This window comes from Phyllopteryx taeniolatus, chromosome 6 (genome assembly GCF_024500385.1).
Source record: "Phyllopteryx taeniolatus isolate TA_2022b chromosome 6, UOR_Ptae_1.2, whole genome shotgun sequence".
Lineage (NCBI taxonomy): Eukaryota > Metazoa > Chordata > Actinopteri > Syngnathiformes > Syngnathidae > Phyllopteryx > Phyllopteryx taeniolatus.
This window is the reverse complement of record NC_084507.1, coordinates 26894787-26910862: the sequence shown is the minus strand read 5'-3', so window position 1 is coordinate 26910862 and position 16076 is coordinate 26894787. Positions and strand designations below refer to the sequence as shown.

Below are 16076 nucleotides of genomic sequence, written 5' to 3'. Positions count from 1 at the left end.
GTACAAATCCATTCACTTTTATGCTTCTGCTAAAATTAAAAGGTTTGGATTTTGCCTCTTTTAGAGGCTGGCTAAAGAGAGAAGAAAAAAAACACGACAACATGTGAAAGCACATAACATACATTTCAACAAGACAAGTAAGATCAAAATGGATAATTGTAAATGCAGCTTTTTAAGTTAGAATTTTCATCAATACGAAAATGTGGGCAGTCAAGAGGGAATTGCAATGCGGTATGAAAAGTATCATCAAAGTATATTTACTACTACTGTCGCTGTTTAATGAAAAGCATGCATCAACACATTTTGTGACTTTCAATCTGAAAAAACTGTTTACTATTTTACAAATTATTTTGTTTTTATTTGGTATACAAAGAAAAATCTACTTGGAGATGCATGGTTTTCATTGGACAGAATAAACACAAATTTGAAGTTCAATACAAAAATACATGCAGTGAAGAAGCAGTCAAAATGCTTTTTTTGTTCAAAATAACCTAATACTTTACAGTCCAGAAAGTAACACGCTGCAGTATTAATTATCACAGTCGCATCTATAAAAAAAATATTGACATTTTACATAGAAAATCTTTATTTGAATTTTTTTTAACAAATGAATTTGTTTGCTTCGGCTTGAAAAAACAACAATAACAACAAACTATTTGGAGATACAGTACATGCTTTTCATTAGACAGCGACTGTATGAACATGAACTACTATTGCTAAAAAAAACAAATGTTCAGTCAATTCAACAGAAAAGTCAACACGGTGGGTTGATTGTAAATGTTCTATTTGAGAAAATTCTTGTACCAATTAAAACAGTTTGCGATACAACATAAATACAAATCTGTACATTATAATAGCGTAAATACTATATTTTTTTTAAAAAAACAACCTTGTATTTACATCTCCACAAAATGGAGAGCAGCTGAAGAGAAAGATCCTCCATTTACAACTTGAACATATACATTATATATAGATACATCACAACTTTTTTGTCTGCAGTTCGCCACGTTCGTACAGCACAACTTCGTCCTCTCCAACGTGACGCCGTTCATCGAACTGTCATACGATCCTAAATAGGACATAATGCATTATTGAGTACCTGCTAATAACATGTGGTATTATGTATCAGTCAGTCAACATATCAATTTCACATGGACACACAAGTTAAAAAAAAAAAGAAAAAAGAAAAAAAAAAAGGTATGCACATCAGTCAAGCCGAATAAGGCTAGGTGGCATCCAGAAAACCACTAGGGTCATCGTTATAAACATATACATTGTCACAGGTACACACACTTTTTTTTTTAAGGTTATGTGTCCACCTTTATGGAAGCAGGGACATCAGGCTTCATTGTATCCCATTTCTGGACAAAGCCTATAAAATCCTCATATCCAAGTGCTGAACAGAGTCTATAACATCTTCATACATCGATGACATCATACGGCTTTTGAGTTTTCTCAGTTGAAAACGTAAGAACTCGCTCGGTCAGTTACGGTACGCGAGACCGACCGTCTCTGAGGATCCTTTCCAGTGCAAGCGTACAAACAGCACGATTCTCATGCTGGATTGGGGATTGTTCGATCCACAGTGTTACAGTACTTCAACAGGATAATTCAAGCGTCACAAAGTGAAGGCAATGCAGGTTTTCATGTTGATCTTGAGGATATGTGGGATTATTCCGTACTGAGACATGGCACTAAACTTTACGCACATACAGATATACAGTATATGCTGTCTTCCTCCACATACAGTATGTAAAACGTAACACAGAACTTGGTATGCAAAATTCGGGTAATTTTCAAAGATGGAAACGTTCCAGGGGAAGCCACTGGAATTTATCAATAAAGAACGGAATCAAATAGAAATCAACATGAATTAATGGGGGGAAAATGGAAAATTTGCTTGGATAAAAGCATAATCTAGGTTAGAACAAGCAGTTAAGGGCATTTTTCTACCCTGTTAGAAAAGTACAAATTAATGTTCTCAAAATATATATGAATTTGCCTGCACGCTATTTAAAACAGTGACATGTTCATTATTATGATAGTTTGGATTAATAAAACCATATTTCCAGTTTACTGCCATTCATACTCATGAAATCTTCCCTAAATTCCTTCGTTGAACCTCCCATGGAAAGTTTCCAGCCCTTTGCAACGCAACGCCTAACAGCAGATATGAAACTCTTTGGTTGCTCCTGACATATCACATATCAATGAAAATATCAAGGCTTATTGACAGTAGTACATTCTTAATATTCATATCCCAGATTAATCATCATATGAGCCTCAGGGGATTATGTTTACCACACCATACAAAAATATGCTTTCTTAAGAAAATTGAAGTGGCTAATATTTCCATATGTACGTTTTTCATAAAAAACAAAAACAAACAAACAAACAAACAAAAAACCATATGAAAAATATGTGCATAATGAGCATGTGCATATTCAGTGATTAGCTTCAATTAGACTCAAAAACTCTAAATCAGAATTTTGGCCAAAGAAGTCAAGCAGTGGCCCAGACTGTTGTCTTTGTGTCTTATCTGATGAGGGTGGTCGGTTCTGTGTCCATGGAAGGCGGACCGCTCGTCAGACGAGACGGCTTCACGAACACGCCGTGGCCTGGGGGACAACGGAAGTAGATTCTCCCCTGGACCGTACCATTGTGCTTACCTGAGGAAGGGTTAAAAATACTATTTCAGCAATATTCATTCATTTTAATTAAAGTGTAAATACATTTATTCCAGCCACTAACAGTGAGATAAAGAGAAAAGACAATCAAAACCATATAAAAATAAAAACAACGGAGTTGATCATTTGCACATAGTCACATCACTTCCTGTCAAAATACCGCATCTGATGGTCATGCCAAGTGGTAACGAGCTAACTGCTTTCAAACTTAGCCTAGCATTTGGCACCTCCACGGCAATATACGATAATTAATTCGTCACTCTAAGAACCGCGTTCTCAGATCACAGGCGCACAATGATGCATAAAATAAAAGGCCCACTTGGTTCAGCTGGCTTTTGGGGGACGAGACCCAAAAACGCACAAGTGAGTGAAAAGGACACAGAGAAAAATGCCCTCACGCCACCTCAACTCTTCTAAACCTAAGCCATGTGTTTCATTTACCCAATGCCCGCCATAGCATACCTGATTTATAAGACTTAATGTGCCGCCCGTGTTGACTGAATGCCTCCCTATCGGATGTGCTTTTGTGCCAACACTTGTGTGGAAGAGAGAGAGAGAAAAAAAAAGACCACCGACACACTTAACACCTTAAACAAGTATAAGGTCTTACCGGGAGTGGAAGCTGTTGTAGCTCAATATTTTGTCCCATTACTTTGCTTATTTAGAGCAGTCTTTCCTAAAACTGCAGCCTGGAGAGAACATGCAATCTCCTCACATGAAGCCCAGAACCTGGATTTGAACCCCCAACCTCAGAACCGCAAGGTGGATGTGCTAACCGTAACACAGTTGGGGCATGAAACTTAAATATATTTTTTTAATCACTAAATGATATGCATGTCAGTTTTGATACCAATGAGGGACCACATTTTAAATATGGGTCTTGAGCTGAAAACGTTTGCACTTGTACAGCATATAAAATAAACAGTGCCCTCTAGTGGATAAAATCTTTAAATACGTAAATCTATTACACTGCTGTTCAGTATTTCCTTAAATGCACTTTCAATCAACTCACCCACTGCCAGGTCCAGTTTCACACCAACCCAGATTCCCTTGGCGAACTCGACCCCTCCAACGTAGTGGACCGTTCCTCGTCTCTTCCCCACCCACACTAGCTCCCCGGGCGCCATCCAGTCAGGGAGCTGAGCGACGGGGGTGCTCTCATCCCCGCTGGAGTCGCCCGAGGGCTCCGTGCTGCTGGGGTTGGGGCTGGGACAGGGGCTGCCGTGGGGCACGTCTCCCTGCGCCGGCTCGTGGATCGGAGGGTCTCCTCCTCTGAGAGTCGGGGCTTTGGACAAAGATGTAACTGCGGACGGCGACGCAGAAGTGGTAACTGAGGTTGGAGACGGGGCGATGGTGCAAATTACAGCGTTACTTGAAACAGGATATCTGTGTAAAGCAGCAGAGGCGTTGTCAGAATTGTTCATATTACTAGCAACATCAGAGGAGTCACACGTTTCTGTCTTATTCGTCGTCTTCAGTTTTGTGGCGATAGCAACACCCTCTTGCGCCCATCCCTTGGTAAAATCACCCAAATCCTCTTCTGCAATAGCATCATCCGCGCCTTTAAAGTCAGTGAACTCCTGACTGCAACTGAGATTGCAGTTTTGAGGCAGAGGGAAAGTTCTTTGCTTGCCACAAGGAATACTCATAGGTAAGGAAATAGGGTGGGTCAGCGGCTGCTGTTCCTCACTTCCAGTGGGAGCACCTTTTATTTGCGTGTATCCCCTTCCAGCATGACATCCGGGCACGTCTTGGGAATCTCTGGAGGTGCAGGTGAGATGATCGGAACTCTCACTGGAACTGAAAGGCAGGTCGGACAGGGTGGCATTTGATGCGCTGTGGGAAAAGTAACCACTGGTGCAGCTACTGGTGGTGGGGCTCCGAGACACCTCTCTCGTCTCCTTCAAGTCGGCGCGGCTCTCAAGGGTGGCGTTGTAGATGTCGAAGTTGGCAAAGTCTTCGGGGATGTACGCCCGGAGGCCGCCGCCGTGGTCTTGTGGGCCTCGGTCCAGACTGAGAGTCATGCTCACTGCAGTGTCCTCCTCATCGGACTCCTGCTGTTCAATACCATCAGACATGACATTAGCTGTATGAAGCCTCATCTTTTATCATAACACTACGGTAAAATTTAAAGAGGGCAATGAAAATGGTGCAGAATGTCAACATGCAATATGAAAGTTGATGACTTGTGTCATTTGTGAAGATTTTGCCAAATAGTGCATCTTATTCTTGTTCACAATTAGGTGCCACATTACTCTCAAGGCTGGATTTACACGGCACGATCAGATTTTTTTTCTCTCAGATGTCAATGTGATTTCTGTGGAAACAGACAGATTGGCTTGATCCTGTCGTATGTCATCAATGACGTAGACAAACGTAAGATTGCAAGTGTAGTGGGTTATACAGCTGACACCGAAATGGAATGATGGAAGAATGGATTCACACACGTCCACACAAACATCCATGGTAAATCAAAGCATATGGTACATTAAATAGCTAAGATGATCACTGATATCACATTTGTTTATGTCTGCGTTGTTGTTGGAATTGGAGTAATGCCTGTATTGGATTGTAAAAATGTAAAACAAAATGAGCACAACTGTTTTGCACGTGGCTCACTTGAATGACGGAAATAGACATCCATCCATTTTCTTTTGCGCTTGCCCTCATTTGGACCGAAAGGGGAGCCGGAGCCTATCCCAGCTGACTTTGGCCGAGAAGTGGGGTACACGCTGGACTGGTTGCCAGCCAATCACAGGGCATGGAGTATATATACACGGTTTAAAATAAATAAATAAATATCTGATGTAGGCTTTGAAAAACTCTTCTTTTTTCTCATGTTTTTTAAAGTATTTCCACTTTTTAATATTTCCTGCACTGTACGCTGTTTTAATTGTACTTTTGTTTTGTTTTTCCCCCTCTTTGTTTTAAATGTTTACAAGCCGTTTTTTTTCTTTGTTTTTAAATCTTTTTAATCATGTAAAGCACATTGAGTTACCTTGTGTATGAAATGCGCTATATAAATACATTTGCTTTGCTTTACTTTGAATTGGAACTGGGCATGACCTGTAGTATATAATCAGCCTAAAACACCAAAAATGCATACGTAGTTTATAGATTTTGACGATGAGCGGGAGTTGGTTGGATTCCTTCCTCAGTTCAGTGTCAGCCTTTCACTCTGATCGCTCTTGCAGTACCATGACCATGAGATGTTTACTTCCAGTAAGAGCAGCGTGTGTAGCACTTACAGCGCCATGTGGCAGTGTGTGGCTGAGCTGTCTGCGGGTGCGGGTGGAGGTGGAGGTGGGGGTGGAAGGCTTGCAGTGGCCCTCGCTGCCTGCCCTGGGTCTGTGCCAGGGGCAGGGAGGGGGGAGCAGTGCAGGGCTGTCCACACATGAGCGCATGCTCTGCAGATGGGTCAGAACAACAGCACAGACTTCACGCACACACACATAGACATACACACTGCATGCATGGATGGAGCTGGGCAGGTCAGTTACATAGTTAGTGGCATGCATTTCAATAAACAGCTCGCAGTATAGCACGGTTAGTTCAAATAGTTGCAATATAGATACATATGATGTGATTATTTCTAAAAACGTGTGGGTAGATTTATCGTGTTCTTTCATTGAAAACAACATTTAGTTTTTAATAAGTGGTCACAGTCAAGCCATGAGAAAATTGTAAACAACCTCAGTGTATCATACCGGGCACAAGTTTGAGAAATATTGATGAGATACAGTCTCATTAATGCATGCATCAAGCCTTGTGATATGTGTGCGTTATGTTGAGTGACACAAACATTCGTGCACAGGGATGAGGATCACATTCAATGGGGCTTCGTGACGGGAAGTAGAACTCATTCGTTCTTACCTCTTGTCCCAGCAGTGGTCGGGCCTCCAGGACTTTCTTCACCTTGTTCTCCTCCTTGACCGGCAGCAGGGACTTGAGGAACTTGGACGGCTGAGGGGATAGAAGCTTGAAGGGACTGGAGTTGAAGAATGTAGGACTCTCTGGAACCAACACTATGCAGATAGCATGACATAATATTAAAAGCACAGTACAAAATGGATAACACATCCATCCATTCATCTATGTTCTATAGTGCTTATCCTCATTAGGGTTGTGGGTGACCTTAAATTGGTTTCCAGCCAATCATAGGGCACATATAGACAACCATTCAAACTGACACACACACAAAATGTACAGTTTTTAATTAACCTAGCATGTATGTTTTCATAATGTGGGAAGAAGCTGGAGTAACCCTAGAAAACCCGTACATATTGTAAAATTCTCTTGTGTTGTTTACCTGGTACTTCCTTGTTTTTGACTGGTGTGCTGCACAGAGAGCCATCCTGAGGATTGCAGCTGTCAACGTGATCACAGTGGTCCTATAAACCAACATACACAGTTTATAAGCTCATATAATTATGTCACCTTTTAAAAGAGAAAAAGGTATACACTGCACTTTTCACCCTGTTTATAAGCACTGCCACTGCCAGTATTCAGACCCCCTTAAATGTTCCACTCTTTTTTTTATATTGCAGCCATTTGCTGAAAGTTTTTCACTCCAGGATTTGGGGATCATCTGCCATTTCTCCTTGCAGATCCTCTCCAGTTCTGTCAGGTTGGATGGTGAATGTTGGTGGACAGCCATTTTCAGGTCTTTCCAGAGATGCTCTATTGGGTTTAAGTCAGGGCTCTGTCTGGGCCATTCAAAAACAGTCACTGAGTTGTTCTGAAGCCACTCCTTCTGGATTTTAGCTGTGTGCTTAGAGTCATTGTCTTTTTTGAAGGCGAACCTTCGGCCCAGTCTGAGGTTCTGAGCACTCTGGAGAAGGTTTTCGTCCAGGCTATCCCTGTATTTGGCCGCATTCATCTTTCCTTTGATTGCAACCGGTCGTCCTGTCCCTGCAGCTGAACCCCCCCCCCACAGCATGATGCTGCCACCACCATGTATTGGACAGGTGACGAGCAGTGCCTGGTTTTCTCCACACATGCCACTTAGAATTAAGGCCAACAGTTTCTATCTTGGTCTCATCAGACCAGAGAATCTTATTTCTCACCATCTTGGAGTCCTTCAGATGTTTTTTAGCAAACTCCATGCAGGCTTTCATGTGTCTTGCACTGAGGAGAGGCTTCCGTCGAACCACTCTGCCATAAAGCCCCGACTGGTGGAGTGGCTGCAGTGATAGTTGACTTTCTAGAACTTTCTCCCATCTCCCGACTGCATCTCTGGAGCTCAGCCACAGTGATCTTTAGGTTCTTCTTTACCTCACTCACCAAGGCTCTTCTCTCCCAGTTGCTCAGTTTGGCCGTATGGCCAGCTCTTGGAAGGGTTCTGGTCATCCCAAACATCTTCCATTTAATGATTATGGAGGCCACTGTGCTCTTAGGGACCTTAAGTGCAGCAGAAACTTTTTTGTAACCTTGGCCAGATCTGTGCCTTGCCACAATTCTGTCTCTGAGCTCTTCAGGCAGTTCCTTTGACCTCATGATTCTCATTTGCTCTGACGTGCACTGTGAGCAGTAAGGTCTTATATAGACAGGTGTGTGGCTTTCCTAATCAAGTCCAATCTGTATAATCAAACACAGCTGGACTCCAATGAAGGTGTAGAACGATTTTAAGGATGATCAGAAGAAATGGACAGCACCCGAGTTAAATATATGAGTGTCACAGCAAAGGGTCTGAATACTTATGGCTGTGTGATATTTTAGTTTTTGTTTTTTAATAAATCAGCAAAAATTTCAACAATTATGTTTTTTTTTTCCGGACAATATGGGGTGCTGTGTGTACATTAATGAGGAATAAAATTAACTTAAATGATTTTAACAAATGGCTCCAATATAACAAAGAGTGAAATATTTAAGGGGGTCTGAAAACCTTCCGTACCCACTGTATGTGATGAACACGGTGTGAAAGCATACCTCACATATTGTTCGGTCTTCATCCTCACCACCAGTCAGGTCTGTTTTACTGCAGGAAGACTGGAAAGCAGGAAGATTTGTTATCCATGACACAGGTCAAAACTTATGTCCGTGTGATCCACATTGTGTGAAGAAGTGAGAGTAATGCGCTCATTACATGCTGTACATTTGGTGTGCTGAGGCTTCTTCTGAGATGTCTTCCCTTAGTAGCGAGTGCCTCCTTCACTGTCACAGCCTGCGGAAAAATCAATATGTATACTTTCCAGACGAATTATTTACTGTTAGGACTTTGAATTGGGTAGTTACAAGAGGGGGGTAGTTCCCCGACATACTGTATTCAGCAGATGACATGAGATGTTAAAAAAGCATGCTGTAACTTACAATACAGGGTAGTCAGTCAACTGTAAAATTAATATGCGTTTTATATATATATGTCTCTCAATTCTAATGGTGTTGTTTTGGGGCAAATTTCCTGATTGTGTGTGGCAAGTTACCAAGGATTTACCAGGCATTTAGAGATAAGCCATTTATTATTATCATCAAAAGGAGGCCTTTATCAGAAAAAAAAAAGATTATAAAATTTAAAAAAATGTCAACATGAAATGCAGTTAATTTACATATTATAATAAAATGTATTTTTCAATATCACTTATCCCCACAGGTGAGTGAGAGCCTTTCCCAGCTGACTTTGGGCAAGGTGGGATTCCCCCAGAAATGATCAGGCCACATATTGACACAAATGACCTTTCACACCAACATTCACACCTATGGACAATTTAGTCAATACAAATGGGTCAGAATGAATGAATCAAGATTTCACTGGTTTATCTGGTAATTATCCGGTAACGGCGTCTAGGATAATCCACGGCTGCTGTGGCTCTACTGTACCTGTCGCAGCCTCTCCAAGCTGAGGATGTTCTCCACTTGTAGAACTCCCCGAGTGTATTTCTCAATGTAGGTTTCTCCATCCTGAGTCTCCTCGCTGTCTGCACGGGCAGCCATGAGGGCTAATGTCTCTCTCTCCTCTGGCTCCTCCGAGGCCTGACATAGCATTTGGGAAAAGAAGGTTCATTACAAAAGACCTCTTTGAGTGTAATTATTAGTATAGAGAACATACCTTTGGTATGTTGGAAACAATCTCGTAGGTCACACCACAGGAATAAAGCGTGTTCTTCAGGGACATTCTCCTTTTGAGACTCTGCGTGAAACTCTATTAAAACAAGTTCAATCCGAGCAGTCAATTAAATGGCACACGCCGCTATAAATCAAAATGTCATTCCCCGTGCACGAACCTGTTTGTTGTAGATGTTTACGGCGAGCCTCTTGCGGAGTACCAGCTCCATAGAGGCAGGGTGGCTGAGCTGCACCGTGGCTTTGAGGATCAGATAGATGCGCTCGTGAGGAGACGTGACACGATTGAGATGCACGGAATCATGAATGGAGGAGTCCCAGGAGCACACGACTGACACCTGTACAAATGTATCAAGTGTCTTTTAAACCGCCAAAGACAGAATACAATGCACCGGATCAATAAGAGTAGCTGTACACTGCCCTCACAAAGTTAACTACAGAGTTCTAACTTTGAACACAGGAGGGCAGCAAATGCAAAGTCATTTCTCACCTCTTCCTCACTGTGCTTGATGATGGGGAGATAGAAGAACTGGCTTCCATGCTCCTTGGGCAGGATAGAGTTAACGCCTGCAGCATGTGGGCCCGTCAGCTGCTCATTCACTGTCAGATTATCAGCTGGTGGAATAAAACATATCTATATTAAGCTTCTAAAATATACACTCATTAGGTACACCTGCACAGTGTAATCAGACCCATTTCATGAGCCGAATACAAAAAAGGCTTTAAAAACTATGCATGGAAAGGGGTTAGTGTTAGTTAATGCTTAGTTCCTCATATATTTCACCATGAAACAAATTTGATCTGCATCTGATGCAGTGCTAACCACCCATTACCCAGATTTTTTGGGGGGTCAATTATGGCACTTGATTTCAACTTTATTCTGGGAATATTGTTGGACTCACCATTCAAATCCAGGAAGAGGACTGGGATATGAGCTTCCATTCCAGCAGGTGGGGTCCTACAGGCAGACGTTTGAAGCAAAGTTACAAAAGCAAAAAAAAAACAACAACAACTAATCAATCTGACACAAATGTATACCAGTGAGCAGGAGCCCCAGGGATGCCACTTGAAGGTGCGGGTACGAGCACGGCGTTCCTCTCCTCGGTTAGGCCGACCCATTGTTCCACCAGGCGGGCTTCCCGCTCGACATCTTCCTCTGACTTCTCTGGATGGGTGGAGAGAGAATGAGAAATTTGCCATCACAGACCAAGAGATCAAAAGAATGAGAGTGCAGAGGGTGTCAAAAACATGCAGCTGTCCTGTGGTCTGCAATTCAATCTCTCCACTTGTTGTATTTTCAAAGAGCACTTCCGTTTGGGCACTAACTACTGTGGCGCTTAAGCCCTGCTTGCACCAAGCACTAGTTTGGTCGAGTTCAGCCCAGAATTACGGCGCAGTTTGCTTGTGCGGGGTGGAGCTACACAAGCTGCCGACCACTCTTTGGTCACTTAATTATCACTTCTGTGTTACAATGGAATGCAACAGTGCAAAGAAAATAATACCAAAATGTAAGAAATACCAGCAGTTATGACGGAAAGCTGCGTTTAGGCTGTAACGTCGCTTGTTTTTTTTTTTCTTATGTCTGCATGCAGCACACTATGTTGGATTCACCTTGTTTGTTTAATTCATTGACCGTCATTGTGTTACATGCTGTTATGCTGCTCGAATGTCTAACGTTTTACATAATGTTTACAATGTATTCCATTCCCATATTGCCTACACACAAAACAGAGGAAACAAGCTTGATCAAGATTTACAGCTCCAAATTGTACTGTGGTGAACCAAAATGTGAGACACAATGCAGTACAGATTATTGCCTCCATGTAACAACAGAAATGAAGAAAAGAACACAAAAAAGCTTCTTTTCCCAAACATTGTTGTAAGAAACAGCCACAACAAACAATGGATGTGTCCCTTTTTTTTCCTTTTGTTTACTGTCGTGTTCCTCCTTTTTCATGAATTCATTGTTGTGTTACACTGTGTTGCACTGCTATGATGTCACACTATTCACATAGCACATACAAGGTACACCACCCCACTTCAGACAAACCAATGGATGGACCTGTCACGGCCAGGAGATAAAGACACGCTGTGGGGAAGTAAGACTTGAGCGATGCCGACTGTAGAGGAGACTTTAATAAGGCACCAACCCCCAACTACTTAATCTCTCCATGACTACATGTTGGTTAAACTTCTATTTGCGGGGGGAAACACAAATCATGTGGTTTTCCGTGACGGGCTGATTTGAACTGTGCCACGAGGTAAAAAGGTGGTGGTGGTGCGGGGAAGGGGTTATCAGGAGGTTCTAGACTCACCGTGCTTGTTGATGATCTTCTTGATTTGTTCATCAAGGTATTCCCGTCGTTTGATTAAGGCCTCAGACCATCGCTCTCTAACACAGCTGAGGTCTTCCTCCTGAATACATAATGAACCAGAATCAATGCAGGTTGGGCTTAGTGAGGGAGGCTGCATGTAGCTAAGGGTTACCATAAGAGGTCAAAGGTGCACCTGATGGGGGCCGTATCTGCTCCTTTAGACCCCCATTGTTAATATCTCATATAGGCTAAAGGACAAATAGTGCTGACAAAGAGCTTCCATACCCAAGCTGTATGTCTAGCTAAAAACGATTAGGGTCAGATTGTCAAAAAATATACTTTTGCCACACTTTCACACATTCGTATTGGCATGCAGCAGCCACTCTGAATCGTACCTGGTCGACCTTTGGGAAATTCTCCGTCACAAAGTTAAAAATAACCAGAAAGAAAACCAACTCGAAAGTCAACCACATTACACCTCTGACATCAGTGCACATCCACCATGCAAAGTCGTGTCAGCCATGCAACACACGTGTTTAGATAGCTTGTATTGCTGCTGCAGCTCTTCGGTAGTGGCAAGCAAACAGTAGTTTAGCGTGCATATGAACTAGCCATGTCAGCGACGGGCGGAGTTGTAGTTTGGCTGCCAAAGAATGCTCGTTATAATGTTATTATAGCATTGTGTGTGTTTTGTTTAATAAAGCAAGGGGATTTTTTAATTTTTTAATTTTTTTTAGTCGGGAGAGGCAACCGCCCTCTTCCTCCTCCCTCGCAGGCCCTCAAGCAAGGGGCCATGTGGCAAACACGTCATCCTTCATGCTGCGGGGTGCCTGGATGAGGGTACCTGATAACTATCCATATCGTCTTGCACCTCTCTCTGGCAGGGGAGAACATACTCTGTCAGATGTGTGTGTGTGTGTGTGTGTGTGTGTGGGTGTGTGGAGGTGGGCAGCAGACAGCTCAGAACAATTTACAGCTCATGCAACTTTCCATATGAAAAACAAATGTATTCAAGTGTACTGTATTGCTGGTATATTTATTTTAAAGTACAAAATAAATTCAACAGTGCATGATTATTGTCTCATTAAAATTAAATGATTAAAAAAGATTTTCAAATTCCAGGTAAGGTTATTTGCTCATAGTGACAAGTATACAAACAAGTTTAAGTGTCTGTATACTGCATGTGGTCTATGCTTGTTATTTATGTTGGTAGATTATTCACACGTTAACAGGTAAGTATCTTTGCATCGGAATTTCTATCATGATATCTTAACAGATCAGCTTTGGGATACAATATTGAAAATATTAGTTCATAGGCAAAACCGAACCTTAAAACGACAGCACAATTACATCGCAGTCTGTAATGTCTTCACTTTAAGTTTACCACTTAAAAGCTTATTACTACTTATGAAAATGGAAAGGATTTATAACTGCTTACTAAAACTTTTAGCATCCCTTGGATGAGTTCAGTTTCAAGTGATCGTCACTAAAATGAAACTCAATGAGCTAACCGAGGCTGGACAGAAAACAGATTAATACCTTCAATACTTAGTGTGAAATGATTATTCTATTCCAAGAAACAGTTTCTTTAGAATGCAAAATGACAATACCATCTCAGTGTCATGCACGTGTCCAGTAAAAACATGTTTCACAGACCTGGTAGGTGTCGAGGGGTCTCTGCAGTTTGGAGGAGCGCAGCGTCACGCAGCCGATAGAGACAGACAGCATCGCCTCCACCAGCAGAGGCAGAGTTCCTGAGTTTTGCACTGGCTTCACGCTGACATGCAGCCTCCTTGAGTGGCCCTGCTCGAACAAATCAACCTCAGTGTGGTGCTTCTGGCACTTACTTTTAAAAGTCTTTTTTTTTTTTTATTATTATTTTGTTTTTTTACATAATTACACGAGTCACAATGATTTATGTTTTTCTCCGACCTGCCGCAGTTGGAAGACTCCTCCTGTGCTGATGTCTTTTCCAGGCTGCAGCTCCACAGCGGCGTACTCTCCCTGTTCATTGAGCTCCTGGATGGAGACCCACAGCTCGATCCTGCGAGACACCTCGCTCCACCTTCATGGAACGTGCTCCAAATTTAGGGAAGTGTACACAGCCTTCCGTGTTTATCCATCAGCGCTAACTCAACTTGTACGTACCTGTCTCGGAGCGTCTGAGTCTTGGCTTCCAGTGCGTCTAACTCCCACGGAGAACGTCCGTTCCCAGCACAGCAATGACCCCAAACCTCTATTGCCAACGCACCTTCAGATATGAACTCCACAAAGTCATCTGTCACATGTACAACATAGTCCTGCAAAAAAACATAAGACTGTGGCTTCAGTTGATTTCAGAAACAGTGCTTGTGTCACTATTGAGCACTTGCAGACCTCTGCCAAGGCTTAGACATTTGTCACCTGCAAAATCAATTAGTGAATTAATAGAAAAGAAAAAAAAACAAAAGAGCAGCAGGTCTTTCTCACCTTGCAGTGGTCAAACTGGACAATGAACTGTGCATCAGGGCTCCGAGGGGACGGTCTATCTGGGCTGACCATTGGGGGAGCCACTGTGGGTTCGCCATGTTCCCAGAAGGTGTACTGACAGAAGACAAAGTTGGACAGGTTGAGAGGCAGCCCCGTCGCCTCCCTGATGCGAACCTGTAATGTGAAAACATGCACACAGCATGAAGCCTGCTTACTTCAGTGCAGTCAGTGGTACCTTCACGATTAAGCTCGAACTTCATTGTCCTGGTACAGTGGTGGATTGAGATACGAGACGGTGTACGGATGATTTTTTTTAGCTTTGACAAAAATTGGAGATAAAATGCTGTAGGAACTGATCTCATCTCAACTGACTTTACAACAAGCATCTGTTTGGCAGGTAGTGAACAATTCTTCTTCTTCCCAAAAAAAAAAAGGAGGCTTCAAGATGTTTAATGTCAAGTTGAGGTTTACTGTCAAACTAAACAAACACAAACGGTGAAGCAACACACAGACGTGATGCGATATAGAAATACTCACAGGCATATGTTCTTTATACTTTGCAAAAAACAACTAATATTACTGCATGAGAACATGCAAACTCCACACAGGCGGGGCCGGGATTTGAACCCCAGTCCTCAGAACTGTGAGGCCGTGCCGCTCCATTCATTTCAATAGGGAAATATGGTGTTTAGAGTTACAAGTGTGATCAAGGAACAAATTAAACTTGTATCCAAATGTTCACTATTGAAAGAAATTGAAATGGCATTCATATGGTCCTGTACGGCGGCACGGTGGTCGACTGGTTAGAGCGTCTGCCTCACAGTTGTGAGGTCCCGGGTTCAATCCCTGGCCCCGCCTGTGTGGAGTTTGCATGTTCTCCCCTTGCCTGTGTGGGTTTTCTCCGGGCACTCCGGTTTCCTCCCACATCCCAAAAACATGCACGGTAGGTTGATTGACGACTCTACATTGCCCATAGGTGTGAATGTGAGTGTGAATGGTTCTTTGTTTGTATGTGCCCTGCGATTGGCTGGCAACCAGTTCAGGGTGTACCCCGCCTCCTGCCCGATGATAGCTGGGATAGGCTCCAGCACGCTCGTTTTTAATAAAGAACAATAGCGCTGTATTGCAGTGACAGCGTATTTGTAAACTGGGGAATTTGTAAATCAAGGTCTCACTATACATATTTTATGTTTTGTTCTTAAAAGACATACAGTAGATTTAGATTCAATTGGATAACCTTTATTCGTCCAACAATGGAGAGATTTGCCGAAATTAGCATCTTACCCTGATAATGAGCCTCTTGGCCATGTGGACAATTTCTCCGTTGGTGTCCATGACCTCGAAGCAGCTACTCTCACTGGAGTTCTCGGAGGAGTCGTCTCCACCGCAAAGGCGCTCGGGGACGGTGCCGCTGACCCGCATCAGCTCTACGTGCAGCCTTCCTGCTAACTGTGAACACAAAGACACAAACAACTCTCCAGTGTAAAAAAAAACATCAAATGGATGTTTTCACATAGAGAAGGCAGTGGACAATCCACATTAATTA

The 16076-nt window shown here is 42.6% G+C and overlaps 1 protein-coding gene across 9 annotated transcripts in view; it reads right to left on the bottom strand.

Moving 5' to 3' along the window:
- Positions 1–104: 104 nt before the first annotated feature.
- Positions 105–16076, bottom strand: part of kif13a (kinesin family member 13A) — a 45862-nt gene continuing 29890 nt past the window's right edge. For 2 of the 9 annotated variants that reach the window (XM_061777967.1, XM_061777969.1), the window contains exons 21-40: positions 15815–15979; positions 14531–14704; positions 14210–14361; positions 13994–14126; positions 13718–13864; positions 12906–12938; positions 12062–12161; positions 10785–10911; positions 10649–10704; positions 10237–10361; positions 9908–10084; positions 9733–9825; positions 9504–9656; positions 8773–8850; positions 8616–8675; positions 6997–7078; positions 6561–6712; positions 5936–6094; positions 3700–4744; positions 105–2669 (exon numbers count right to left, since the gene is read on the bottom strand). In XM_061777967.1, the coding sequence (XP_061633951.1) occupies positions 2536–2669; positions 3700–4744; positions 5936–6094; positions 6561–6712; positions 6997–7078; positions 8616–8675; positions 8773–8850; positions 9504–9656; positions 9733–9825; positions 9908–10084; positions 10237–10361; positions 10649–10704; positions 10785–10911; positions 12062–12161; positions 12906–12938; positions 13718–13864; positions 13994–14126; positions 14210–14361; positions 14531–14704; positions 15815–15979 (3345 nt within the window). In that variant the 3' untranslated portion in view covers positions 105–2535. Of the gene's footprint in view, positions 2670–3699; positions 4745–5935; positions 6095–6560; positions 6713–6996; positions 7079–8615; positions 8676–8772; positions 8851–9503; positions 9657–9732; positions 9826–9907; positions 10085–10236; positions 10362–10648; positions 10705–10784; positions 10912–12061; positions 12162–12905; positions 12939–13717; positions 13865–13993; positions 14127–14209; positions 14362–14530; positions 14705–15814; positions 15980–16076 lie in introns of those variants that run through there. The other 7 variants (XM_061777968.1, XM_061777970.1, XM_061777975.1 and 4 more) reach the window with 7 other exon arrangements.